This window comes from Lagopus muta, chromosome 2, assembly GCF_023343835.1.
Source record: "Lagopus muta isolate bLagMut1 chromosome 2, bLagMut1 primary, whole genome shotgun sequence".
Lineage (NCBI taxonomy): Eukaryota > Metazoa > Chordata > Aves > Galliformes > Phasianidae > Lagopus > Lagopus muta.
The window spans coordinates 59,946,525-59,974,041 of NC_064434.1; the positions used below are offsets into that span (position 1 = coordinate 59,946,525).

General features: G+C 37.2%; 2 protein-coding genes across 2 annotated transcripts; one reads left to right on the forward strand and one right to left on the reverse strand.

Moving 5' to 3' along the window:
* Positions 1–2,406: 2,406 nt before the first annotated feature.
* On the forward strand, positions 2,407–27,510 carry TFB1M (transcription factor B1, mitochondrial). The gene is made up of 7 exons (XM_048937673.1): positions 2,407–2,548; positions 4,016–4,167; positions 6,013–6,121; positions 7,035–7,186; positions 12,893–13,012; positions 23,594–23,721; positions 26,081–27,510. The coding sequence occupies exons 1-7, from the start codon at positions 2,416–2,418 to the stop codon at positions 26,337–26,339; spliced, it is 1,053 nt and encodes a 350-aa protein (XP_048793630.1). The 5' UTR covers positions 2,407–2,415; the 3' UTR covers positions 26,340–27,510.
* Positions 13,023–23,354, reverse strand: CLDN20 (claudin 20). The gene has a single exon (XM_048937672.1). It carries the CDS (start codon positions 17,404–17,406, stop codon positions 16,747–16,749), a length of 660 nt encoding a protein of 219 aa, XP_048793629.1. The 5' UTR covers positions 17,407–23,354; the 3' UTR covers positions 13,023–16,746.
* Positions 27,511–27,517: the final 7 nt, after the last annotated feature.

Genomic DNA, 27,517 nt, shown 5'->3' on the forward strand with positions numbered 1-27,517 from the left:
AGATTGAACTTAGAAAGAACGTTTTTAAAAGATAGGGTGATCAAATGTCGGAATGAGCTGCCCAAGGCAATGTGGTGGCTTCTCCATCCTTCAAGACATTTAAGAAACATACAGGGATGACACTGAGGGACACAGTTTAGTGATGCAGCTGGGTAGCTCAGGTTGATGGTTGGACTTGATACAGAAGGTCTTTTCCAAGCTAACTGATTCCATGATCTAAGCAGAACATGATACTGATGGCAAAAGCTGTGTCTAATGTATAGCTATTTTAAATTACATCCATTCTTTGCACTGAGCAAGGAATTACTTTTGGAACTCCTTGAATGTTTCCATTTTCTCACACCTAGGTGATTATCTTTGGCTTTTTAGGAACATTAGCTTTCTGGAAATATCTTTTAAGTGTTCACTTTTTGGGGTAACAGCAAATAACCATTGGAGCAAATTCAAAGGAGGGCCACAAGGATGATCAGAGGGCTGAAGCACCTCTTCTACAAAGACAGGCTAATAGAGATGGGGCTATTCAGCATAGAGAAGGCTCCAGGATAGCTTACAGCGGCCTTCCAGTACCTAAAGGGGACTAACAAGAAAGTTCTGGAGAGATTCTTTATCAAGGAGCATGGTGAACGGACAGGACCGGTATCTTTAAAATGGAAGAACAAGTCTAAATGAACTATTAGGTGGAAATTTATTCAGAGGGTAGTGTGGCACTGGAACAGATTGCCCAGAGATACTCTATCCCTACAGGTTCGGGGTCAGGCTGGATGGAGCCCTGGCCAGCCTGCAGCCTGATCTGATGGGTAGCAAACCTGCCCACGGCAAGGGGCTGGGACCAGGTATCTCTAAGGTCCCTTCTAACCCATATCAGTCATGTGGTTCTGCCATTGTGACTTACTTACACTGTTGTACTAATCACCAAGCATACCCCTAGAAAAGGAAAATGGAAGAAGACACCGCAACACTCGACAATTGGTTAAAAGCGTTGCGGAGAACAAAACTTCTTTAATTCACCGTTACTGTGAGCACACAGCACGCCAGCAGCTCCCGTCACCACTCGGAAATTCTAAGCTGAGCAGTGCTGGAAAATATTCAAAGCAGTATAAACGCAGACAACAATGCACACAAAGCTCCGAAAATTACAGGTCCTGACCCTAATCTCAAATTATTCCGCAGACACAGAACAGACAAGATCCACACGCAGCTGCGCAACCACCGCGCCCAGCCACATCCCACAACAGCCCATCACCACCCGCACATGCGCACTCGGAACACCTGCTGAACACGGCCGTAGCGGGGCGCATGCGCAATCCTACCCCGAGTCCCCACCACCAACCAGGGCGCTGTGCGGGCACATGCGCCTGCAGGACAGGCCGCAGAGCAGAGAGGCGTTTCCTTTTCCGGGTCAGCTCTCGCGTGTACTGTAAGAAACTGCAGCGATGCTTGCGTGCTGCTCGTGAGATTTCTTTTTCATGGGGAGAGAAAAAGAAGAGCCGGGTCAATCACCCTTCCCCCGGTTACCCTTCTTGTCCACGCTTGCAGCTGCCGCGTGTGTGCAGCCGGGACTCCGTGCAGCGTGCCGAGGAGCGGCTGCGGGGCGGGGTTCCATCAGACCCCGCCTCGCTGTGGGAGATTGGGGATGTTTGGGCCTGAGGGCTGTAATGGTTGGGCTGGCCTTGGGGTGGAATGCTTTGCTGCGGTGGAAGGGGGTAGAATCTTTTAAGAATCAGTGGTGCTGCTTATGCCTGCCATTCCTGTTTTTTTAAATCTCTGCTTAGAGGAGCAGGTGACTTAGCAGTGAATTCTTGCTGTGTGTGACACCACGAACCAAACAAGCAAGTCTTAATGAAGACATAAGTTGACAGTGATAGGACAAGGAGAAATGCTTTTAAACTAAGACAGAGGAGGTTTAAGTTAGATATTAGGAGGAAGTTTTTCGCATGGAGGGTGGTGACACACTAGAACAGGTTGTCCGAGGAGTTTGTGGATGCCCCATCCCTGGAGGCATTCAAGGCCAGGCTGGATGTGGCTCTGGGCAGCCTGGTCTAGTGCTTGGTGACCCCACACATAGCAGGGGGTTGAAACTAGATGAGTATTGTGATCCTTTTCAACCCAGGCAATTCTATAATTAACTATATATTGTTAAAAAGTAAAGAAAGATTGAAAGTGAACAGTCATGGGATGGTTTTGTTTTGTTCAATGTTTTGGCAAACCCACCAAATGAGTCTCGCCCAGCTCCCACAGAGATGCGCTTATTACAGGCACTGTGTCCAATAGTGAAAACACCCGTGGGTAAAATCAAGCACTTGTGTAATGATTTGTAAATCATCTATTGGTTTGTAAACTCTGTGGAGTTTTGACATGTGTAAATTCACTGCAAATGCCAGAACTGTCTTCTTGGTGTTTCTCCAGTTCCGTCCGATGGCTGCTGCAGGAAAGGCTGCTTCTTTCCATCTGCCTCCTCTGCCAACGGTGGGGGAGATCATTAAGCTTTTTCGTCTTCGAGCACAGAAAGAACTTTCCCAGAATTTTTTGCTGGACTTACGATTGACAGGTTAACTATTTTATTTTATACACTTTTAGCTGCTATGAAGTACATACACATCTCAAGTTTTGTCAGAATCTGATTTTTGGCTAAGGGGATGATGTTTGCATGATGACATCTGTCAAATATACAACAGCATAGAGTCTCCTTTGAAAGCTGTTTTAGGTTAGACTTCTTGATTTTGTTTGTGCATTCCTAGAAAACATCTTTCTTTATAGAGTAAATTACAGGATATTTTTTAGATATATTCCTATATCAGTATCAATATCAGTAACAAAATATCAGTTCAGTGCGAAACTCCAAGCCTTAGTAGTTTCCATTCAAGTACTGTCATTTAATAAGAACTGTCGAGAATTACCAAAGTGTTGACAAATTTGGTTAAGTTTCAGGTGAGTTGAATTTATATGTTTGATTCAAAAAGGATTTCCGTCAGGTTATTATATATCACAAGTACTGTTGGTCCTTCTGTCTTTCAATATACTATATACTGTACTTAGGAACATTGGTTGGGTCAGTCTGACAGAAATTTCGTAGCTTTTCAGACCTGTTACAGTTCAGTTTCCTGCAGCTTCTTCTCAGCAGTGGCTGACAAAGATGACAGTGTGCAATCCATAGCAGATTTTTTAGTTGTATGGTGGCTGGGTTTGACAGTAATCAGTGCAGTGTATCTTCATGTACCCAATGATTCAATTATACATTGTTACTCCAGCTGATATAGATTAGGAATGTGAATATAAAACTCTCTTCCCTCTTATGAATAGCCAGGTTCTTATGTTAGAGTAAAAATGTGAGAATGAGTTTAGTAAAACCTTAGAATAGAAGATTGTCAGAATCTCTTGTTTTTGTTACACATTTAGAAGACTTGTAGAGTGAGCAGTATAGTTTCCCTCAGCATTCCAGTATAGGCTTCCTAAGAATCTCTGTTTCATTAGCTATGTTTTTAATCCTTACTTTAAGCCTTTTTCAATTGTTCATTTTTTTTTTCCTGCTCATCTTTATTGACTTCCAGAGTTGTATCTTGCTATTCATGTACAGTAGTCTTGCTAGAGCTTCACTGTATCCTTTTTGCCTCTCATTTCCTTAAAACAGGTGTTCTGTAGTGATATACCTTTATAAAGATAAGTATTGAGACCCCAGGTTGTTGAGTGCTCACTTACAGTACTGCTGGTTTACAGATAAAAAAGTAATATTCTCCTTTTATTTGATTCTGTAATGAGCAACAGTGTACATGAAAGACAGTAAACTGGAAGTAGCCTTTCTTTAAACAGTGGAACAGTAAAGCAGTATCTCTTGGCATGAAACAAATCTGAATTCTGTGCAGTCTAGCAGGCATGTGATTGTGTAAGTGGGATATGTCACTGTTTGTGCCTATTCTGAGATAAACTCATTGTTTATTGTTAGAGTGCAAATGTGCTTATCTTAGTGAGCCGGATCCTTTGGAGAATAAAGGCTTAGTGTGTTCTTATTGTCTTGCAGACAAGATAGTGAGACAAGCTGGCAAGCTGAAAAATGCTTATGTCTGCGAAGTGGGCCCTGGGCCAGGAGGAATTACCAGGTCTATTCTCAATGCCGGTGTTCAACAACTCCTCTTGGTTGAAAAAGATACTCGATTTATTCCAGGATTGCAGGTATCAATGGCAGAATGATTCATATGAATGTATGCCTGAACATTTTAAGAACGTGGAAAGATTCAGAGTGTCTTACTTAGATCAGCACGTTGAAAACAGTTTTGATACTTTGGCTCAAATTAGAGCTGTCATTTGCTTGAAATGAAAACATGTACTATGGCAATTGATCCTGTCTTATCTTAACAAGTACTCCTTGTCTCTTTCTGACCTGATGCTGCAAATAAATAACAGTTGTTTGTTGGATGTTTCAAGTGCTTTAAAGAGGCTATTCATGAAATAGTAGTTTGAATGTTGATGTTGTTTGATCTCATTTTTCATTTTAATCCTAATAATTTTGCCTTAAAGTTTAAAACATTCTGACCATATATCTCCAGTTAAAACAGTTCAGTGTGGGTTCTCATTCAGGTACAGAAGAATAAAATAAGAATAAAATAAGCATTTATTTCATATCTTTCTTGATTTGTATAACAGAAAATGTCAGAAATTAAGTAAAAGTCCCCAGTTGTTATTTTATAAATGTCTTCTTAGGTATTTATAAGATGCTGATATAAAGCATGCAGCATTTTTCACTGGCTGTTTCTTCGTCTGTGATCTCTATCACAAAGCTGAAGCTAGGATCTGCTACTGCAAAAATGGAAATACAGTGAAGAACATATGTGTTCAGAGTAACAGTTTACACAAGCTGAGAGTCTGTCAGTTCTGTCTCACTCTTAAAGAAACACAAACGCCCTATGCCATATGCCCTAATACTTGTTAGGCTGGAAAGATATATGAGGAGAGAGAAGGTGCTCTTAGTTAGTAGTTTGAATATGCAGTTCTTCCAGGGAGTGCACTTAGTTTTTGTGAACCATGCCTTTCGGTTTTTGTATTTTTACACCCTTTCCCTCGTGTGTGAAGAGCAAGAGGATCTACATAATGAAAGATTACTCAGCTTGTGTACTTGGTGCATAAATGCTTCTGGAACCAAGTTAGCTGCACACATTGGCCTTAAAGTGAAGAAAGCTTCGGTGACTTCCCTCAATTTCTGATTTCAAATTGAATGTATACAATTGTGATTTTCTGGTGTCAAATGCCTTTCTCAGTTATGTTAATTATAATACTAAATAAAACCCGCATTCCTTCTGACATGGAAACTAATATTAACAAACAGTAGAACATATTAATAATCCTTTGTGTAGGTGGGTCTTGGTTTCTTCTTGTACTGTTTTCTAAGTTTATTGATCTTACATTATCTTTCATCTGTTTACAGTACTTGGAATAGCTTCAAAGAAGAATTTGACAAATCATGGCAGATTAGTGAATTTGAATGCAATACAATTGCTAATGTAGTGCTGGAAAACCCATTAAGTGATTTGGATTTGTGGTTAGATTTGTTTTTCTGGTTGAAAATAATTGCACTTAAATCATGTGGAATCATAAAACCATAGAGTAGCTTGGGTGGGAAGGGAACTTAAAGTTGATCATCCAAGTCTGTGCCATGAGCAGGAACATGTTCCGCTGTAATAGATCCAGAACCTTTCCAAAACTTGCTACGTGCAATACCTGTTAATAATGCAGAGCTTGTTAATCATTTTTGTGGACAAGAAACTTGTCAACCTTTTCAGGCTTAAATTTCCTGTTCGGAACTGTGCAGCTTTGAATAATAAGGTTTTAGATACATACTGAACATTTTTCACCAGTGCTTGCTTTTTGAAGGTAAATAGTTATTAAGTGTGCTCAGTTTTAATTGCTACTGTTTTTTGTATAATAAGGTATATAGCAGGGGTTTTTCTCATGCTGTGGATGATGTTGAAAATCAGAGTGGTTAATATTCACTGTAAATTCTATTTGCGTGTATACAAACAGATGCTGTCTGAAGCAGCTCCAGGAAAAGTACGCATTGTTCACGGAGATATTCTGACATATAAGATGGAGAAGGCTTTTCCAAATCACTTAAAGAAGAACTGGGAGGATGGTTAGTATTTGGGCTTGTTTTGGTTTCATTTTAAGGCTTTTGAGTTGAAAATCTGAAATACTTGTAGATTTCAAAAATATACTTGCCTGTGGCTGGTATTTGAGAAAAATCACAAATATCCAAGAAATATCCTAGCCTAGAAAGTGAATAATAAGTAAACTGTGCCTAAAACCCAGCTTGAATTTGATATTGTCATCTGCCATTCGTGTAATTAAATGCTGCAGTATCTAAGAAACAACAACACTTTCTTCTGTCCACCTCTTCTGCAATACTTACTATGTGCTGTGTAACATTTCCGTTGATGCAGTGCAGAATTGAACAATACATATAACTTTGCATGGCTAAGGAGCTGTCTTGTGCTAGTTAGAAAGCTTTCTGATTTCATATATGGGTCTCTGTGCAGAGACCCATTTCATATATGGGTCTCTTTAATTTGAGCTAAGTTAGTTATGACTCCCCTGAGTCTCCAAAGCCCATGGGATGAAACGTGCTGGACAGAATAACATATGCCTGTTTTCTCTGTATCTGATAGTCATAGCTGAATGAAAACAGAAATGTCTAAATTATGTATTTCTGCTGTTCTGGAGTAGCTCAGCTGAAATCTATCAATCAGCTGAAAATTGGCTGAAAGCTACTAATTTATTCTAATGTAAACAAGAATAAAACCTACCTTTTTTTTTTTTTTTTGCAACCAACTATCATGAACAGTAACAGTTTTGTCAGTATAAGACAAGTATAAATAGAAAGGCATAATTTTGATGTGTCACAATAAAAATTGTTTTAATATTTTAACTCTAGATTGATAGGCTCATATGTTTGTTATGTAAATATTCTTTCATGGCAAATCTTATCCAAAACTCTTTGTCAGTTGTTTGTGTTTGTTTTTTTTTTTTTTCCAATCAAATGTGAGCAGAGCCACCAAATATTCATATCGTTGGAAATCTACCCTTCAGTGTTTCAACTCCTCTAATCATCAAATGGCTTGAAAATGTTTCTAAAAGAGATGGACCTTTTATTTATGGAAGGACGCAGATGACACTGACTTTTCAGAAGGAAGTTGCAGAGGTACTGTTACTGTTTTCCCTAAATTTTAATTAAAAAAAAAAAATATATATATATATATATATATATATAAAAATATAAATAATATATATAATATATATATAATATAATATATATAATATATATATATAAATAATATAAAATATATATATATATATATGGACAGTCTTAGTAGATACACAAAATACACTGGGTGAAAGAGAAATCCATTCCTTGAAATAAAGAAAAAATGCAAGTTTGGAAGATTTTAGCATTATTTCCAGTTTTGATTAAACAATTCAAACACAGGAGATGTTTGGTTCAGGCCGTGGAAACTGACTCCAGCTTGAACAAGAAAGACTTCAGTTCAGAATTATGAATGGATTTCTGTCAGCCTTATGAAAGTATAAAAGCATCATTTGTGTTTTGTCACAAATTGAGGTTTTTAGCATCTCGATAGTTAGATTCTCAAAGAAGGCTGAATTGATTTGCTATGTTTTGGTGTTAAAACTAGGTAAATTAATATTAGGAGGATTTCACTCAGAATGCTTTCAGGCTTAACAGTTTATTTTTGTTGCCATGGCATAAAACATACCATAAATCTGGAGATTTCTTGTGATTCTGTGATTCTTACCTGAATCCCAGTTGCTGGGTTTTAGTGTTGTTTTTTTTTTCTGGTTTTCTTGTTGTTGATTTTGTTGTTTTTAAAGAGAGGAACTGTGCGTTGGTCTGAATAACACATCAGTACATGTTAGAGGATGATCTGCAGGAGATGAGCTCTGCAGAAAAGGACCTGGATGTCCTGCTGGACACTAGAATGGCCATGAGCCAGCAGTGTGGCCTTGTGGCCAAGAAGGCCACTGGTATCCTGGGGTGCATTAAAAAGAGCATGACCATGGTCAAGGGTGGTGGTCCTCCCCCTCTGCTCTGCCCTTGTGAGGCCACGTTTAGATTACTCCGTCCACTTCTGGGCTCCCTAGTTTAGAAAAACAGGAATCTCCTAGAAGGAGCCCAGTGGAGGGCCACAAAGATGAAACAGGGCATGGTGCATCTCCCATATGAGGTAAGACTGAATAGCTGGTTCTGTTCAGCCTTGGGAAAAGAAGACTGAGAGGAGATCTGATAAATGTATAGCAGTATCTGGAGGGATGTGGACGGCAAATGGAGGAGGCTGGGCTCTTCTTGGTGGAGTGTAGCGATAGGGCAAGGAGTAATGGCCTAAGACTTGAACATAGGAAGTTTGGTGCTAACGTGTGGAAGAACTTATTTATGGTGAGTGTGACAGAGCACAGGAGCAGGTTGCCCGTAGAAGTTGTGGATTCTCCTTCTCTGGTGATATTCAAGACCTGTCTGGATGCCTACCTGTGTAACCTATTGTAGGGAACCTGCTTTAGCAGAGGGCTGGGCTTGATGATCTCTTGAGGTCCTTTCCAACCTCTGCAATTCTGTGATTCTATATCATTGAAATTCCATCTAATTAGCTGAGAATACGCAATAATGTTTCCTCTGTGCAACCTAAATGTATATGTTGCTTTAATTATGTTGCTTTAATTTTTATCTTTTACAATTAATGTTATAAAAATAAAATTTTACTCAGTTTTTTACTGTATGCAGAGAATTATTTATACATGCAAGTGGCATGTCTGCTGTCATTTTGCAGTCGTGGAAAACCAGTCTTTGCTGTTACTGCTTTAGCTCTGCAATCAAGTTTCAAGAAAAGTACTGAAGTTGTTCCAGCAGATGGCTCTAGAGATCACAAGGGACAAACGTTTTTTATTACATGAGTAGGATTTTTTAATTCAGTTCTGAGTTTAGGCATTAAAAAGTCCTGTTCTGTTTTCCAGAAGGACTTCATGTCATCTGAGATTATACATTGTTGCAAAATATGGCTAATGGACTAAGATAGAAAATGCAAGTGATGATTAATAATAAACAAAGACTTGTGACAGCAGTGAAAAAAGTGGCAGAGTGCTGAGATAAGTGGACTCTGTACTTTTTTTTGTAACCAGCTGCATATGCTGATGGTGACATGCAGATTATAGTGCTTCTGTACAACATAGCTCAAATGAGATGCAAAATGCCATGCACTCTTAAGTTATTTGTACTTAAAAAGCTAGGAAGTTAAAAACACTAGGAAGTGGAGCGGTATGTTCAAGACTGTACAATTAATCAGTGTTAATTGTTGTTGACTTTGCATTCTGGGACATCTTGATTCGTGTTTTTATGCTTATGCAAACACAGAGCTTGCTCTGATGCAGAAATTCCATAGTTTATGGTTTGTGTTTTCATAGTGAATGCTCATTTGGGGTACACTATTTTGTTTTATGGTTAGGAGGAATGGTAATCTTTCTTGTGCCACTCTGAAGTAGCTTAACCATTGATATTTGGCAACTACAGGCCAAACTACAGGTATTCTGTACCTGCAAATACAGAACAGTTTAACACAGTAGAAAACTTAAAAAATTTATTAATTGATATTTTATGTATCTGAAAGGGAAATTTCTTAATAGCTTGCTATTCTCTCTGATCCTTTGAAGCTAAAAGCCTGAATACTGAATAAAGTGTTGGTTGTATATACCACGAGTTCAGTGGAAGGATAACATGCTGTAATGGAACAGCCCTGTGTGCTTCGTAATCACTTCTGATAACTTGATGTTAATGGTGAGAAAATAAATCAGTGTGCCAATCCGTAGTCAAGCTAGTTTGTGCTATTATATACAGGTAAAAAATACCTTTGCCATTTCTTGCTGGTGGTAATTTCCTGCTTTTCTATTTCTTTCTAATTGCTACACTGTCATGAGTTATGTTAGTATAGGCCTATTGCTACTAATTTCTCTATTCTGATACAATTTAATTAAATTGATTAAAATTATTGAAGAGAACCAGTAGTTATGATTTATATACTAAGTTTTAAGGCCTATTAAGGAGGATAAGACCAGATATTTACAGTTATAAAAATGATGCTTGGAAGTGTTGGGTGAATCATTTTGCCTCTGTAGTTCATTTTTGTAAAATTGTTTGTTATTTTCTGGAAAAAATCTTTGCCAGAAATTCCTCAGTAGTTCACCTCAGATTTGCCACTTGGGCTGGATACTTTCTGACCCACTTATATTAAAATGAATCATAATTCAGTTTAAATGGGAGATCTTTGTCAGTGTCTAATTTTGAGTAAAACTGGCTGCAGAGTGTAGTTCACCTGCTGCTCCACCAACACAATCATATACTATTAGACCTCTAGAAGATAGGAGTATTAGTGGAGCAGGATGCTTAATCTTTGTGTAACACTGCTGTCTATGTAGAAAGCTAGACAAAAGGTGCTAAGAAATTGGAAAATAGTTCAGGTTTTTGAACTATGAACAAAAGAAGACTTACTATGTTTTCTTAAGTTGTAAGATGTAAGTTAAGTTCTTAAGTTAAGATGTAAGTTGTGTATAAATACTAGCATTCTGAAAAAAAGTAATTGGCTTGTGTATTAGGATTGATTTGATAGTTGTAGAATCATAGAATGGCCCAGGTTGGAAGGTACCTCAAGGATCATGAATCTCCAACCCCCTGCCATATGTAGGGCCACCAACCCAGGGCCCCATCCAACCTGGCCTTGAACACCTCTATGGATGGAGCATCCACAGCCTCTTTGGGCAGCCTGTTCCAGCACCTCACCACTCTCTTGGTAAACAACTTCACCTTGATATCCAACCTAAACCTTCCCTCTTTGAGCTTAAAACCATTTCCCCTTATCCTGCCATTATCTACCCTTGTAAAGAGTTGATTCCCCTCCTGTTTGTAGGCTTCCTTTAGGTACTGAAAGGCTGCAATGAGGTCACCCCGCAGCCTTCTTTTCTCCAGGCTGAACAAGCCCAGCTCCCTCAGCCTGTCTTTGTAGGGGAGGGCTCCAGCCCTCTGCTTTGCCAGTTCTTAATTCTTTGTGTAGGTTGATTCCTGTGATGGATTTTGCAGATTGATTGATAATGGGCTTTTAATATATGCTTATGAAAAGCATGGCTTACTGAGGAACAAAACAAATAGTTGTCCCTGAGGAACATTGAGAGGAGTTGATAGTGAGCAACATTAAAAAGATGTCATGTACCACCTTGACTGTGTTCCATGTTATGTTCCAGAATCAGTGTTTTGATTCCTGCCTTGAAATTTTTGTAGTACATAGATACAAAAATGTTGCCTAGTTAGCTGAACTTCTGACATGGTTGACTTACTGCACTTTCAGATGCTATCCACATTTTAAAGGTAAATACAAAGAAAATTTTGAGAGCTAAGGGAGAAACAACCCAACTACCTAAATAGCTCAGGTTACAGAATTACTGTTCGTAGCATTTTTGCAAAGTGCCATACCCATGTATGCTCCTGCCGATGCGATTGAAGTAATTTGTTACTGCCCAGAGGTGGATGTTCTTAAGTTATTCCCTCTGTAAACTGAGAGGCAGGAACTAAGCCTGAGTCTTGTTTTCATGGAAAGTAGACTTGCTTGTTTGAATTGGCATTTGAAGAGCTGTAAGTGCTGTCCATTTCATTTCCACTGCAGAATTAAGGACGTGTGTATCTGATAGCTTTTTTTTTTTTTTGTTAGATTTTTTAATCAGTTTTCTTTTTTTGTTTTCTTTTTATTTATTTATTTTTAATAAGTTTTCTCTGAAGCAATAAAAGGTAGTTTGAAGAGCTCATGTAGGCTGAAAGAATCTCTGAGTTTGCTTTCTGAGAAATTGTTGGAAAGGATTTTATTTGTTCCATGCTGATACTTAAACTGTCTTTTAGGAGACTTGTTGGAAAAAGATGGAAAAAAAAATAAAAAAGAGAAAAACTTGAGCAATGAGTTTTGTTTTTCTGACATAGTTTGAGCAGTATTTTATCAGCATGAATTTCACATGAAGCTATGTAACGTACAGATGTTATTAGATATGTAAACTGCTCCTTTTTTAAAAAATTAAGGTAGTTGTAAATAAGATGAGAAATCTTCAAAATTCAATTGTTACCTGTAACCATTTGAGAGATGTTTTACTGAGAGTTTTTTTGTTTGAGTCTTGTTTTTGCTTGCGAGACAAGCAGATAATGTTTCATGCCAGCTTTTGAAAGTGTAGAAAACCTCTTTTGTCTGGGTGACTTTTTGATAACCTTTGTAAGAAATTCCATCGGAAAATTAGAGAGCTGCTAATTGAACTTTAAGTATTAAATGCTTGTAGTGCTAGGTATCTAAACTTAAGTAGATTAGACAACCTTGCATGCATAGTAAGCATAGATGAGTTTATAACAAAGAAATTTTGTTTAGTATCTGATTTTGAGTTTATGGAGCTTTAATTTTGGAGAAAAAAAAGAAAAAGAAAAAAAAGATCCACAAACAGTGGAAGGGAAGAATGTGAAAATATTATCAGCCAGCACTGTTTTGATTTGAATTCTGCAGTGATATCGGTTTAGTCTTCCCATGTTCCCATGCAAAATTATGTTGACATTTAGTAAGTTCTGCAGAAGTTCAAGGAGCTCCTTTCTGTGTGCTTTTGATTGAAGGACTGGGATTGTAAATTAGCATGATGTCATGATGAAATGGTATTACATAGGATAATATAGTTCCAGATGATTCAGGCTTAAACTCTGATGTGAGCTCTTAAGAGTTAGTTGTTTTTTTTAATTTGTCCTTGATTAATAGTGATAATCAAGCTTTTGTGTAATTGACAGTTTTGTCCAATCAGTTTCACTAATTCACGTGTTTTGATTCTTCAACAGAGGCTTACTGCTAATACAGGAGGCAAGCAACGTAGCAGACTGTCCATCATGTCTCAGCATCTCTGCACTGTTGAGAACTGTTTTGTAATACCAGGCCAAGCCTTTGTTCCAAAGCCAGATGTAAGTTTTGTTATGTTCTTCTGACTTTATTGTTAACTTTTCAGTTAGGCACTCCATCTGATTTTCAGGCAGGAAAGCAGTTGGGTCCTCAATTCAGCATCTCCACACTACTAAGTAGACTGTTTGTGGTATGCGTGAAAGTGAAATATCCATGGCTGAAGAGCATTCTTTTCTTTTTGGTTACTGAGAACTTGTGCTTTGATGTTCAAGTCTATTTGCATGATCACTGTAATTCTTTGGGTGTTTGTGGAATTTTAAATTTCGTGGCAGGATAGTTTGCTAGAATTGCAGCATCTTTGAAAAGCTAATTATTTTACAATTGCAGTTATAGACAGTTTAAAACTGCCTGGAAAATTTGTTGAGTCTTCTGAAACACCCTTATTAATAAAAGCTTTTCAAATGCCACTGGTAACTGTTTTTACCATGTCTGTGGTCTGTGTATTTCTCCTTACTCATCTTCAGCATTTTGAACTCCCTCATGTTTGCTATACTACTTAGTCACCTACATCCCACTCCCTGTTTAAAAAAGTAACCATGTTTTCTCTATTTTGTCTGCTCTTTAGAGGAGAAAAGTGTCTTTACTATCCTCTTATTTCCTGCTACTATTTTTTTTTGTTTTAATAAATCCACTAGGATAACAGGAATCAAGAATGCAAAAGTTAAACTGCATTTTGATCACAGATCTACCTTTTTTTCTTCTTTTTCTTTTTGTAAAAATGTGTGCATGACAATAAGTAGGATCTGTTTGCCGTGAGTGCACTTGGACATTTACTTGCTCCTTCTGAGTTTCTCTTAAAATGGTTGGTTTGGCTCTTAAGTAAATCATCCTTTCCCTTTCTCACAGTCTCTCTGTGGGTCGTTTTATTCTTCAGTCATATCTCTCGAGAACTTATAGAAGGTTATTCTCTTTCTCTTATTATATTGAATTTTACAGCCTATGTCTGTGCATATTCTGATGACAATGTAGAATTCCTTTACTGTTTTTTTTAAACAAGTAACTGTCCAGACGTGTTGCGCTATTATTTGTGACAACAAATCTTCACTATTGTGAAGAAAAATGGCCATTGATGTGGCTTTTTTTTTTTTTGCTTTACATTTTTGTTTGCATGTGTTTGTATTTGTTTTGTGATTTTCTAGCCCTCCTTTTTTTTTTTTTCCAATAATATTATATTAATCTGAATGTTAAGTACGTGAAGTATTGTACAATAAGACTAAAATTTGGATTTTGTGGATGTAGTATGAGAACATATTAGAGCTGCAGTGAAAAATATTGTGCCATCTGTGTCTCAGCACTGGATACCTGTAACTGAAATTCCCAATTTCCTGTACTGAATAGGCTTCAATTGACTGAGAGGGAAAGATAACTCCATGAAGGTGTGACAACTGTCTGAGTGTAAGCAAATCCTATAATCAGTTGTTGCTTAGTTGAATAAGGACCTCACAAAAAGGCAGTACTGCTAAACTCAAACATGTAATTATTTAATATATTTATTTGATTTACAGCAAATACAAGTTACATTGCAAGAGCAGATAATGCAAGCTTTTCAGGAAGACCTGACACCCGTTGCACTGTACTTTGTTTCCTTCTAACTCCTGTTGTAGCTTCATCTCCTGTTTTGTTTATTTATTTTGGACTGAAATGGTTTGAGGTGTCACTGTTGCTGATAGAACCTTTGCCTTCAAAGAAAGCTCTTGCAGGTGTTGTGAATAATGCAGCTGTGTACCTGCCTTTTGTTTCACAGGTGTCCAAAGAAGTTCAGGTACTTCTGTGTAAAGTTTTAGAAAGAAAAATGTGTTGCTTATGTAATTGAAAAATACTTCATTTTGCTTGGAGTATGGAATTATTACTTTTTTCATATGTATAAACATCTTTGGTTTCTGTTTTATGAATGTCAGTTTTCATTCACGTACGTTACCAGTGATCACAACATAGTGTCATGTCAGGCCCCAAACAAAAGGTGGAGAAGAATGGTTTCTGGGAACGAGTTGTCTACCTCATTTGCTCAGTGAATGAATAATATTTTAACAATATCTATGAATATTGAGTCATAATGGGCTTCTGTTTTATGAACAAGATGGTGCTGCAAAGCATTCTGTCTTAATGATGAGCAAAAAGCCAAATTTTCTTTGCTTATGTCTCTGCAGTATTAAGTAACTGCTGATAAAAGTAGTAGGAATAGTATAAAAGAAGCTCCCTGATGAATAGATAAGAAACTTAAGATGGCTACGTAACACTAGTAATAAGAGCAAGATGAAGTTTGAAATTTCTTTCAGAGAATGCAGACAGTAGAACAAAGACTTTACATAATTGGATATAAAGCATTTGACTTTCTAAAACGCTGTAACAGAAGATTTTACTTTTTCCAACAAACATTAGATAGATAGATAACATTATGGGCTCTTTGTACTGTTCTTGGAAATTTGGGATAATAAAACAAAAACTGAAAGTTGCATATAAATATATCAAATAAATAGCAGTTGGTTTTGTTTGAAGACTTGTCCAACGTTGTAACGTTCCTGAATTTAAGAGTCTGCATCATATCCTCTTACCTGTGCTAACAAATGGGCATCAATTTGATTCCTGTTCAGTAACATGTTTAAACAGGACATCTGCCAATGAACAGTGACAAACAAAATCGGTTTGTTGAAAGATAAGCAATCAAATTAAAAGAGTTAACATATACATTTAAGTGTAATAGCATTCTCTTATCATTATTATATATTACATTTTACTCTAATAAGATATCTGGGACTGGGCCTGAAACATACCTTAGTGGAATAATTGAAAGCACCTGGAAAGTTCTTTTAGAAGGCCAAAAGCATTCAAGGTAATAAATGGTAGCTGAAGGCCAAATGCTTCTGGATTTTTCATGTAAATAGATAAACAGTTTGTATCCCACATTACAGTTTTCATAGTCACAGTTACATTTCAGTTGTACTGCTCCTCAAATCTAACACTTGTGATAGATTAGCAGCAATTGAAGAGTGCCCAATTGGCATTGCTTTAACAGTAATAAATGAAACCCACAGCAGGTGGCAGTTTAGGGGGTGAGAGATTATTTTGGCAGCATCTGAATGATACCACTGATTTTGCTTCCTAATATGTAAATCCTGTGCAGCTAAGGTTGGGAGTGCAGGTTTGTGTTATTAGTTTGGTGGTTTTCTTTTTTGTATTGGGCAATTTATTTCTTCTTTGCTTTTTATTGTTGTTGTTTAGGAAATCTAAACATTACTATGACAATTTAGAACAAAAAAATGAAAGGCAGATATGTCCCTTACATAGAAATTGTTGAATTGAGCTTCTTGGACAGGGAATAGTTGCTTTTTTTCCTTGCATCATAATTAAAGGGAAAAAGGTAAAATACCATATAGAGCATTCTGTTACCAGTGGCCTGATTTCACTAAATTGAAGTGTCTTTGCTGTAACAAGCGATCAGTACATTAAATGTACTGTTGCTTATGCTGAAATAATTTATTTTTCTTCAGTAACTCTTACTTGGAAAGTCAAAGAAAATGGTTTGAGATGTCAGTCAAAAAAGTACTCTTGCAGCAGACTCAGGGATTGCTTCGTAACTTGTTCTTTTTGCTGATATTGCTAAGAGGAAAATATCTTATGTAAATATAATTGCAGCCCAGATGTAAGAAAATTTAGGTGTTACACATTCTTTAAAATAATCAGAGTACACTTAGCATTAAAAAAAAAAAAAAGCCTCAATGGATAAAAACAATGGTATTTACACGTAGTCCTTCAGGTTGTAACCTGTATTGCTTTCCTGCAGTGTGGGTGGGAGATGCTGCTGCTTTGGAGGATAAATCCATGCTCCTTGCTGCTTTTTAAAGCAGGAAGTACAGAAAATCGCACCTGCAACAAGCAGAAACCCTGCTGAAATGAATCCTATATAAACCGCTCCTCCTGGTTCGTGTTTACTGCTCTCTGGAATGGTCTGGTCCAGAAAATTGGAAATGATTTCTCTCGTGTACCAAGATGTTGGTACTAATCCAAAAATTCCTGCGAGAATGAAGCAGACTCCTCCAGCAAAACAAGTGTGACTTTTGCTGTCGGTGTCCCCTCCCAACTTTGTGCATTTCATTCCAACTGTAGTGATGCAGATCCCAAAGGTTGATAGGATGCAAGACAGTACCATGGTGGTTCGTGCAGTCTGGATGTAGATGGGGAGAGACAGAACGGAGTATTTCAGGGTGCAGCTGAACATCCCGGTGCTGTACCACGTGCAGTCCATCCACAGTCCTTGCATCTGTGTTATAGCTGTTATGATGTTGGAACCAACATCTGCATTTACCTTCCAGTTCGGTAGCAAGGTGGCTGCGATGTCTCCAAAAGCGCCAAACAAAGCCAGCATAAAAGCAAAGAACTGCAGACCAGCTGATGCCATGCTTATCTGCTGTCCCCTTTTGTCTGCCCGCTTCTCTCTTGTAAATGCGTGTAACTGGTTGGTAGCTTCGTAGCCAAGGCTGTAGCTGGCTGTGGGATACAGAGGAGGGGGAGGAGAAGTACCGAGAGAAAGAAAAAGAAATCAACAAACAAAAAAAGCTTGCATTTAAAATCAGAGCTATGTGAATGAGTAACTGAACGTGACCCTGCAAGCAGATGAGAGCAGCTGAGCCACTGTATGCAAGGCACTTGGTCCTCAGTGATAACAAATGGACAGTGTTTTAGCATTGCCTGTGAGGGGGAGCTACTCTGCCATACATGATTGCAAGCCATCAAACAAAACATGATTTACCAGAGTGGTGTTCAGTGGTAGTATCAGATTACAGGCTTACTGGACAACTACACACTGTAAGTGGGACATTAGAAACTTGCAGATTATCAGCCATTGTGGAAAAATATTGTTGTGGAAAAATATTGTGGTAAAAGATATATTGTACGCTCAGCATTTCTTCCGTAAGCATGTTGATGACTGTAGCTGTCGCTCCTGTTGACAGTTTTTTAGCAAAGAGCACTGATGATCATATCTGTCACTTACAGTTCCAAGCAACCCTTTAAGTTCTTTAAATACTTGTGTTCTTTTCTTTGCTTTAATAACTTTTCTTTAATAATTTTTTTTTTTAAGTGAAATGGTGCTTAGTTTTGCTTTATTTTCGCAATTAAGTCATATCAGAACATATCAGAATAACTTATTCACTTTCACTTAAGTGATTCTCTGTCCTCAACATAGACAAGCAGTCTTTGCAAATCTGTCTTAGGAATGAATATGATGTGCTTTTGTCTATAAAGTGAAATACTATTTTTAATACTCATATGGCACTACTTAGTTGTGTAACAGCATTTTTTTTAAATCAGAAACCTATCTGAAATAATCTGCAAATTTGCCTCACAGTGGCACTTCATAAAATTTGATAAAAAGCAGAAATGCTGTTCTTGTTTTAAAGACCGAATTTCACATAGTAGATTAGAACATGTAGTTGTTAGGAAGCACCTGTGAAGATAGGATTGTTGCTGTTACAGCAATGGGACAATTGAGATAGCAGAGACAGAAGAACAGTTTGAAACTTGTGATGAGGATTAGAAAAGATGTCCTGCATTTAGATTGGGGCTGGATAGTAGGCAGTTCTTGTTTTCTACCACTATGGTAAAGAAAGGGCAGTCCTTGCATTTCCTCAGACGTTCTGTCTGAATACGAACAGTAATATTGGAATTGGTCTTTAGCAATGAACATTTTTGAGAAGTTGTAATAATAGTGGATACAGTTGAAATGAGTGGTGCACAAAATAACTGTAGCATTGTAAACTTATTTCGTATTTTTATGCGTAAGACAACAAGCTTTTGATCAGTATGTCATTAGTGGTATTACATATCAAGTAATTCTCTAATTCTGTAGTATAGGATTACTCATAAGCTAGAATTTATATATTGAAACTTAATTCAGGTGATTTTTCAAGTATGTGCTCTGTCCAGCATAAATGTATGTATATATCAAATGATTATATTTCAGGTGAATATGATAACAGCTAACCTATTTAAAAACCTTATTTCCAAGTCTTGCCTATTTTGAAATTCTGTCATTTTGTTCAGACTGTGAAGAGCTCCTTTGGCAAATACGTATCTTTCTTTTTGTATCAGGCCCACGGGAAAGATGGCTTATATTCCTTTTGCAGAAGGAACTGACATTTTCCTGATAGCTCAGAAGTCATTCAGAATCTTCTGGAAGCTCTCACTAGGACCTAGAGTTAGCCTTTTTATTGTTTCATTTTTAACATTTCAGCTACAGCATGCACACACAAACCCAAAGCACTGCAAATGGTAGTCACACCTTATAATTAATGGGATGAACTGAATTAAAGGTATGATAAATTCAAGTATAAGCACTGAAAGTGTAATAGAAGATACAGTTATCATGCATTCCTGTTCATGTAACACTTACTGCTGGTTGTGAGATCTGAGATGTTTTCTTCACTGTCGATGTCCTCAAAAAATAGGGTTTCACCTGAATGGGACTGTCCCTTCTCATATAAAACTGCATTGGCATTCATTAACAAAATTTCTTGGAGTGTTGTTTTTTCTCTTCTCTACAGCAAGTGCTGTACTGTTGTTTGTTCCCTCTCTTAGTTCCATCTACCAGAGAATAAAGGAGTACTTTGTTTAATGAGTTTTGTTTGACAAACACTTAGAAAGGGAAAGCAAAGAGATTATAGAGAAAAATACGTGGAGGCTCTTAGTGCTAAATGCATAACAATATCCAACTGCTTTGATTAAAGCTGCCAACAGGGATTAAAAGGAAAGAATAAAATCATAAGAATCCAAAAACTCTATAGACTTACGAATTTGAGCTGGATATGATTCATGTAAGTTTATCTGGGAGCTGTAGAGCTGTTTTCTCTCATTATTTTTTTTTCTTCATTTTTTCATCACATGTAATCTTATTATGAGTTTAAACTTCCTAGGAAAGAACTATGCAATGTATTTTAATTTCTAATTGGAACAGCAGCACATTTCTTTTCAGCTACAGGTTTTGCTTGTCTGTCCTTGGTAGCTTTTGCCTTCTGTAGGACATCCTTTACTCTTTAGCTTTCCATTATATATAAAAGAATGAAGGGATAAAGCTGCTCTAAAGCTTATATGATAATTGCAGCGTATTGGTGAAATGGCCTCAGCAAGTCAGGGTAAGAAATCATGAAGCTGGGAGAAAAGCCTTTCTGATTGTTACAGTGATATAACCATAGCTTTTGGTTCTGAGTTGTAGTTTCCCATGTCCACATCTGTGTTTCAAAAGATTTTTGGAGAATATAATTGTTTTAGTTTCATTTGCCAGTGAAGAATGTTTTACATCCTCAGGTTTGTCTCTGTAAATGTTGTGACATTTAATATCTGGTCAGTTGTCACATCCAAGAGAAGTTTCTCTGTTCCCAGATAAGCACAGGTGTGATGATTCAGGAGCTGCAGTATGAGCTGATGTAATGGGTGAACTCTGGTACAACGTATTCAGTTGTTCTTAAGGATTTTTCTGCTTGTCAGGAGCTTTCTGCAGTGCTGAGCAAACTGGTATGAGCTGCTGTAAATATCAAAAGTAGTGGATAACGCATGCAGAAATGCACACAGTGTCTCATACATTTGTTTGGAATGCTTTGGAGCAGAGAATGCGTGGTCCACAGCATGATTTCGTTAGGCTCTTGGAAGGCATTTGTGGTGCCCTCACAACACTCTTGAAAGAGACCGTTGCAGAGTAAAGAGGAAAGGTCTCATCAGGGAGAAATGGTTGGCTAGAAGATTAGGTATGAGTAGATAGATAGAAATAAATGGTCAGTGGAATTGTACAGCAAATCTAAGCAAATGCTTGTGCTGTGTAGCCTAAAGAGTCTGGAAAAAATGTGAAGATGTAAAATTTTTTGCTCACAAAAATCATGAGAGTAGTAAAGATGGAGTTTAACTTTGAAGAATTGTAAAGGGACCTTTATAGTGCTACTGATTGGATGATAAAATAGCAAATGAATGAAGCTTTAATGCATAGGACGTGACAGGCGAGGGGAAGAGCACTGCTCACGTCGTGTGTGCAGTAACTGTCTCTGAATTCATCAACCTGAAATGAGGTTTTATAGGAAAGTTCACTGTGTTGCTTTAAAAAGCCTCATCTTAGTGACTCTTTGCTCCATCAAAAAAAAGTGGTGAGTAAAGTAGTCAGATTATGAGTCATCCAGTGCCTCTTCGTTCTGGAGCAATGCTCCTTGTGAGAAGATCTGTGTTAAAGAACTGAGAACTATCCTTGGGAAGGAAGCTCATCTTTTCCAGTATGGTAATAAGAAGTTGTATATAATTGCTCTTAGTGCCGTGCCACAGTTATTTTGTACTGGAGGGAAAACCAAAGTGAAACTTTCACATCAGAATAAGGGGCTGTGTGATCAGCATACCTGGTGTGAGACTGAATGCTTGCCTGTAGCATACAGACACAGAGCTGGTGCTGAATGCTTGGCTGATAGAGGAGCTGCCTTAGAACTGTCTTATTAGGAACTCAGACAGTGCACTTTAATGAAGTGTAATATGTTCTGCTTAGGTTTCAGCTCCCTGCAGGAGAAAATTACAGCTTCGAAAAAGATACATGGGTTTGCTTTTAATACAGGCTTATTGCAAGATACATGTATTACCTATCATGAGACTTCTGTTGCTAACAGTTAGCTAAAATTGTCTCATGTAGGCTCATTCTGATTTAGAGCATTGATTTCATCAACAAGGCAACAGACTGAATTACATTGTACTTTGTCACGTGTTCCTCCTGCCTCACTAGAGCATAAACCTTCTTTGTACTTGAATGCTAAAACAGTAAGGGGAGAATAATTGTTACACTATTGACAGTTCAGGATATATCGGTAGGATAATTTTCATATTCATTATTTTATTAGAATTGAGTATTATTTTGAAAATAGTGGTGGGGCAAAAAAAAGAAAGTGTTAGAAATAAAATGATCCTCAGATTAACTTTTGCGTTCTAAGTACTCTTGTGTACTCTGTATTGATTTTCATAATTCTACTCTTTTTAATGCGTACTTAAAAGGTTAGCAACAAATAGCTTGGATAATTTTTAAGGAGTGGCCAATTAGAAGTGAAAAGCTTTCCCTGTATCTGTCACTATAGTAACCAGGCAGCTTTCCTGGGGTCCAAATAAATCAGTGTCTGTAATGGAACAAACGCTGAGGAGTGCTGTTTTCTTTCAGAAGCAGAAATTATTGCCTTCCAGCCTCTAGATAGCAAGTTGAGCTGGATTTTTTTTTTCCCCTAAATTTTACACTGTGTTTTTTTTTCTTATCCTTCAGAATTTTGTGGTCAAAAATGCAGGTGTCGGGGATCGAAATGTATTGTTGTATTTCTTGACAAAAGCGTAGATAAGTATACATGCATGTAAATAAGTCTTTGGTATTTCTGGGCATGGAGGTGGTTGGTCATGCAGAGGATGTATTTACCCTGTTCAAAAACCTGAAGTGTTCTGACGTTCAGTGTGAGCACAAGTTTTCATTGTGTGCTTGTGCTCTTCCTTACAAGTAGGGGGCTGTGGCAAGTCTAGAAGCCCATGAGAAATTCAGACACTATTTTTGAGATATGTGCTAATCTCCACAGATTCTGTATGCCAGGTTTTTATTTGTTATCTCACTTCTAAATAAGCTCTCGTGACATTTTTTAAGCATTTTTATATTTTAGTCATTAAAGCAGTTTTTCTATCTTAGTCTTGCAAAAAAGTCTAGCTTACAGAAAAAGTGGAAAAGAAAAAAAAAGGTATATTTCAGGGTGTGTTTATATGATGTAACTATAACTGCATGACATATTGTGTTTTTTATATGTACATCTGTGTATACTGAAGGCAGGATGTTACTATAGTCTGTTTTCAGACACAAGGGAAGTGGCAGGTCTGTGAACCAAGCTGATATAGGAACTACAAGAGAAAATAACAAACGTGAAAGAGATCTGTGTAGAAACATTCAAATGTAATTTTGGATTAACGGTGATGGTACACAGAGTATGAGTTCATAATTGACTCTGAACACAGTTCAACTGTCACTTAAATTGAATGCAGACTTATTTTGATCTGCAATTCCTTTGAATAGATATGAGTTTTAAAATCTTAATATACTGGAAAGTAACTCCTTGGCTCTCATTTTGCCAAAGCCCTAGAGCAACAGAAAATATATGGGGAATAGCTTTGATTTCTAATTATAATACCAATTTTCTCCTGCTGCCCTTCAGCCTGTATATTGAATATTGTCTAATTTGTGTATCATGTCAGAATTGTCTTGTGGAAGGATCTGAAGAAAGAAGTGCTAATTACTTTACGGATGACATGGAAGTTGGGCTGGATGAAGAAAGTGCCATGGGGAAAAAAGCACTAAGTACTAATGGTGTGTGAGCTAATTAGAAATATGTAGATAACCAAGAAAGACTAAAATACTCCAGGGCTTTGAAAGTTAAGCCAAATCAAGTACTGGGGCAGTGGTTTATCACACAGCTGTTACCTGTCACAGTGTTTTCTTGTATTGTCCCTGTTTCTTGACACCTAACCTGCAAACTGTAAAGAAGTACCGTGTCTCAGAGGAATGAATCTGCTCAGGTATCTTGATGTTTTGTTTTTCCTTACAGGTGGATGTGGCAGTGGTGCATTTCACTCCATTGGTGCAACCAAAGATACAGCAGCCGTTTGAGCTAGTAGAAAAAGTGGTTAAAAGTGTTTTTCAATTCAGAAGAAAATACTGCTGCCGCGGAGTCGAGTAAGGAACTTGAAGGAAAAATCCTCTATTTTTTGTTTTTATTCACTCTATTTAAATATGCTATTCAATGTTCATCAGATCTTTCAGTTTCAGAACAGAGACAGAATTATGAGCTGAATGCCTCTCTGTTTTTGTTAAATAATAATTACTGTGAATTTTTGTTAGTGTAATTGAAGCTGTTAAAATTAGTGGGATAAATTGGTGATCTTTCCAATTTGTATCTCTCCAATAATTGAACAAAATAACAAGAACAAAAGCAACGGAAAATCGATAGCATTTGTTGGTTGAGTTAAAAAATGAAAGTCTCAGAATTCTTAACTGACGATTGCAGTCCGTGGAGAGAGAATTCGATCTGTGGGAAATTTTACTTATTTGGAGGGATAGTGTCAAAAGGTTACATTCTTACTTCTGTGCTTCTGTGCCCCTATATGGAGTTGTTATTGCCTCTTTAAAAAGCCTTGTGTCTCACTGAGAGAATTTACTAGCTTCTTTAGCCGGTGCAGGAGAACTTCAGTCTGTTCTCCAGGGATCCTGTTAAAACTTGAGCATAGATACATGTCTGACTTGGGATGGGAAAAGCCCTGTGCTGAGCATTGTAGAAATATGTGACAGAGCTCTTTTAGGGAATTTGAGGGGTAGAGCTGTAGCTTCATCTAGCTGAAGTTTGCTGGGCATAGTTTTGAAGCAGTTTAGGATGGATGGCACCTTGCTAAACTGCAAGGGTTATATGTTGCTGTTTTGAAGGTGAACGTACATAGAATTTTGCCTTCATTTTTTAGATGGAGAAGTGTTTTGTTTGTTCTTGAGGCAGTGAGTGATATTGATGTATGGGATTCAAAACTGAACGCAAATTTGCCTGCAATAAAGTTTGAGTATACATTTGAAATTGGTGAGAGATTGAGGTATCCAAACCAGCTAGGTTTGTATTTGATTTCATGGAGGAGTAGCTTCAGCTGGTGATATAATCAAGAGGCACATGCAATCAGCATATATATGTTACGTAGAATATTTTTGCCAAAGTTTTTTTAAAAAATTGTGTAATACAAAGTAGCTAATAACGGCTGTACATTCTTTTGTGGCAAGGAGAGCGAGTCTGAACTTCTGAGCATCACATATTCTCTAACAGATTATTGGACTTTAACCCTAGCACGCAGCCAAGAAACACAATCCTCTTACTATTTAGCTGACCTGAAAAAAATGAGCAACTTGTGGTGCATAATGGGGCTGTTACATTACTTACAAGATACTGTATAGAAACAAGATAATAGAACGAGTGTACATTTGTGTTTCACTTCTGGGACCTGAGAGAAATGTGGCATGTAAGATTAAACTGTTACATCCAGGAAGCATAAAGCGTAGCAGAAGTTACCACTCATGTATGGACCTTTCATAGTCTATGTATAAAAGGTTGATTTTTGGCTCAAGGAACGTCTGATAATAATGGAGATTTCTTTAATCAAGGCCTTGAGGCGCACTGCAGCTTAAACCAGGTTGCTCCCAGAGACCCCATCTTCTCTTGTCCTTTTAGACCCCTTTTTAGCTTTGTGTTCTGTCTGTCCACCAAGTGCCAACTTTCAGTTGCACAAAGCCTAGCTTGTCAAAGGCAATCTGGCAGCATTTTAAAGTTTGATGTATGTATGACAACAACAGATAATTGGAAAACTGAGGCATGCTTATCAACCATGTGTCCAGTGCTTTCAGTAGCTTGAACTACTCGTGCTATGCATTTTTGAGGGTCATTAAAAATCACTTGAATTAAGATTTGAGAAGTTGTGAGAGAGAGGCCAATGTAGGTCACAGAGTACAGGGGTTAATTTGGCTATTTATAAACAGTTGATAGAGGAGAAAATGACATCTAGAACTTCAGGCACAATTTCCCATATTAAAATGTGAACAATAATTAATTATTCATTTCCTCTTCCTTGGCTTTTTTTTTTTTTTTTTTTTTTTCTGGCATTGGAATTAAAGTATTAATGAGAAGTTATAATAATACCTGTGCCATTGAAATGAAACAGCCTGAAACAAGTTATGTAGTTTGAACCTGATGTGCTTTGCGTAAAGTTAACTCTATTATTGTTCTTTAAATATTAGGCTGATTCCAAGAAGGCTCTGTGACAGTATCCATACCCAAAGCTCTTTTTTAATGTTATTAATCATGAGCATACATGCATGGGTTTGATGTACAATGCACAAATATAATCTTCCATGTTGTTAAAAGTTGCATTTGCAGAAAAGTGGCCCTTCTATTTTTCTATTTGCTTAGACAGTGAACTGTCTTAAGATTATGTAAAAGCCTTGTGTCTCTTTCTGGAAACTGAATTGTCTGCACTTTTCTGTCTGCTCTTTGCCTTGCCTTTAGGATCTTGTTTCCCGAAAGAGAACGTTTGAAAAAAACAGAACAGTTGATGATGGCAGCAGATGTTGATCCAACTCTGCGTCCTGTTCAGCTCACTATGTCGCACTTTAGAAGTCTGTGCAATGCGTACAGGAAAATGTGTGATGAAGACCCAAACCTTTTTGCATACAATTACAGAGAAGAGCTAAGACAGAAGAAGAGGAAGCGTTCCCCTGAAAGTACAAACCAGCTAGAAGAGACTGTAGAGGAAAATCATCTGTAACTGCAGCAGACTGAACTGAGATTTAACTTCTTGATCTAGAGGTGTTGATTTATGTATTCTTACATCTCTTCAGGTATGGAAGAAATAACTTTTGAAAAAATGGTGAAGGAGGCTTTCCTATTTTATTTGTTCAGTTCAGCTGTAGACAAAAGTTTAGGACAGTCCACTTACAATGTGCCTACTGGTTCTTCTCGTTTCCAAGGACAGAACACACACCCAGAACAAGGTATGTTGTGAGATACGTAATTAGATTGAAATAATACATTTTGTATGAACGTGAGTGCGTTACTGCAACATAAAAACTCTTTTCATACTTGCAGCATGTAAGATGTTGTCTGAGGTCTTATGCCCTTTTTATCTGGGAAAATCCTCTGTGCAGAGTAATTTAAAAATCAAAAGCCTCATATAAATATACTCAAGTGACTGGCTTATAGGAGGATAAAGTGCACAGATTGCCTCAAGGTCTGCTAATACTCTTTCTCATATATACAAAAGCAAAGAACTTGGGAGTTTAAGAGAACAGCAGCACGATAAAAAGTAGAAAACATATCTAAGTACAATACTTATTTGTCTTTTACTGTACAGGCTGGTAGAGAAAATAAAAAATACAGTCAAATAAAAGATTACAGGCCAAGCTTTGATTTTATATTTACACATATATATATAAAGTATAAACAGCATCTTGAAACATACAAAAATGCAATTTCTGCACTGTTGTGCACTAAAGCACATTCAAATAACTTAATTCTGCTTTAAATAAAGCAAAAATGAAAACCAAAGAAAATAAATGCCCATAGTATTGAAAAATTCATTTTGTTATACTACTTTCCACTGCATTTACTTCTGCCACTCACTAGCACCTTTTCCACATAACTTAACTTAAAAGTACTAACAAGGCCACCCTTTCCCTCCCCAAGAATAATACTACATAATCCCAATAAGCGTTTGAAAGGGATGAACTAATTTACAGACCTTGGCAAACTTAATCTATTTTTGATCCACAATAAATTAAAATAACTTAAAAATCCTTTACAGCTGTATTTGTGGAAAAACTGTACTAGTGCTGAAAATCAGATAGTAGTTTTGCTGTGGCTTCCATGAATTTACTGATTTTAAAGCAAAATAAGTTTGTTGAATTTTATGTGGACTTCAAATTAACATTTTGTATAGAGTGCTGC

Coding starts and splice junctions, on each gene's coding strand:
- CLDN20 (XM_048937672.1), bottom strand. CDS start 17,406: ATGGCATCAGCTGGTCTGCAGTTCTTTGCTTTTATGCTGGCTTTGTTT.
- TFB1M (XM_048937673.1), top strand. CDS start 2,416: ATGGCTGCTGCAGGAAAGGCTGCTTCTTTCCATCTGCCTCCTCTGCCA. Junction 2,549..4,015: donor GCTGGACTTACGATTGACAG/GTTAACTATTTT, acceptor ATTGTCTTGCAG/ACAAGATAGTGAGACAAGCT. Junction 23,722..26,080: donor TACTGCTGCCGCGGAGTCGA/GTAAGGAACTTG, acceptor CCTTGCCTTTAG/GATCTTGTTTCCCGAAAGAG.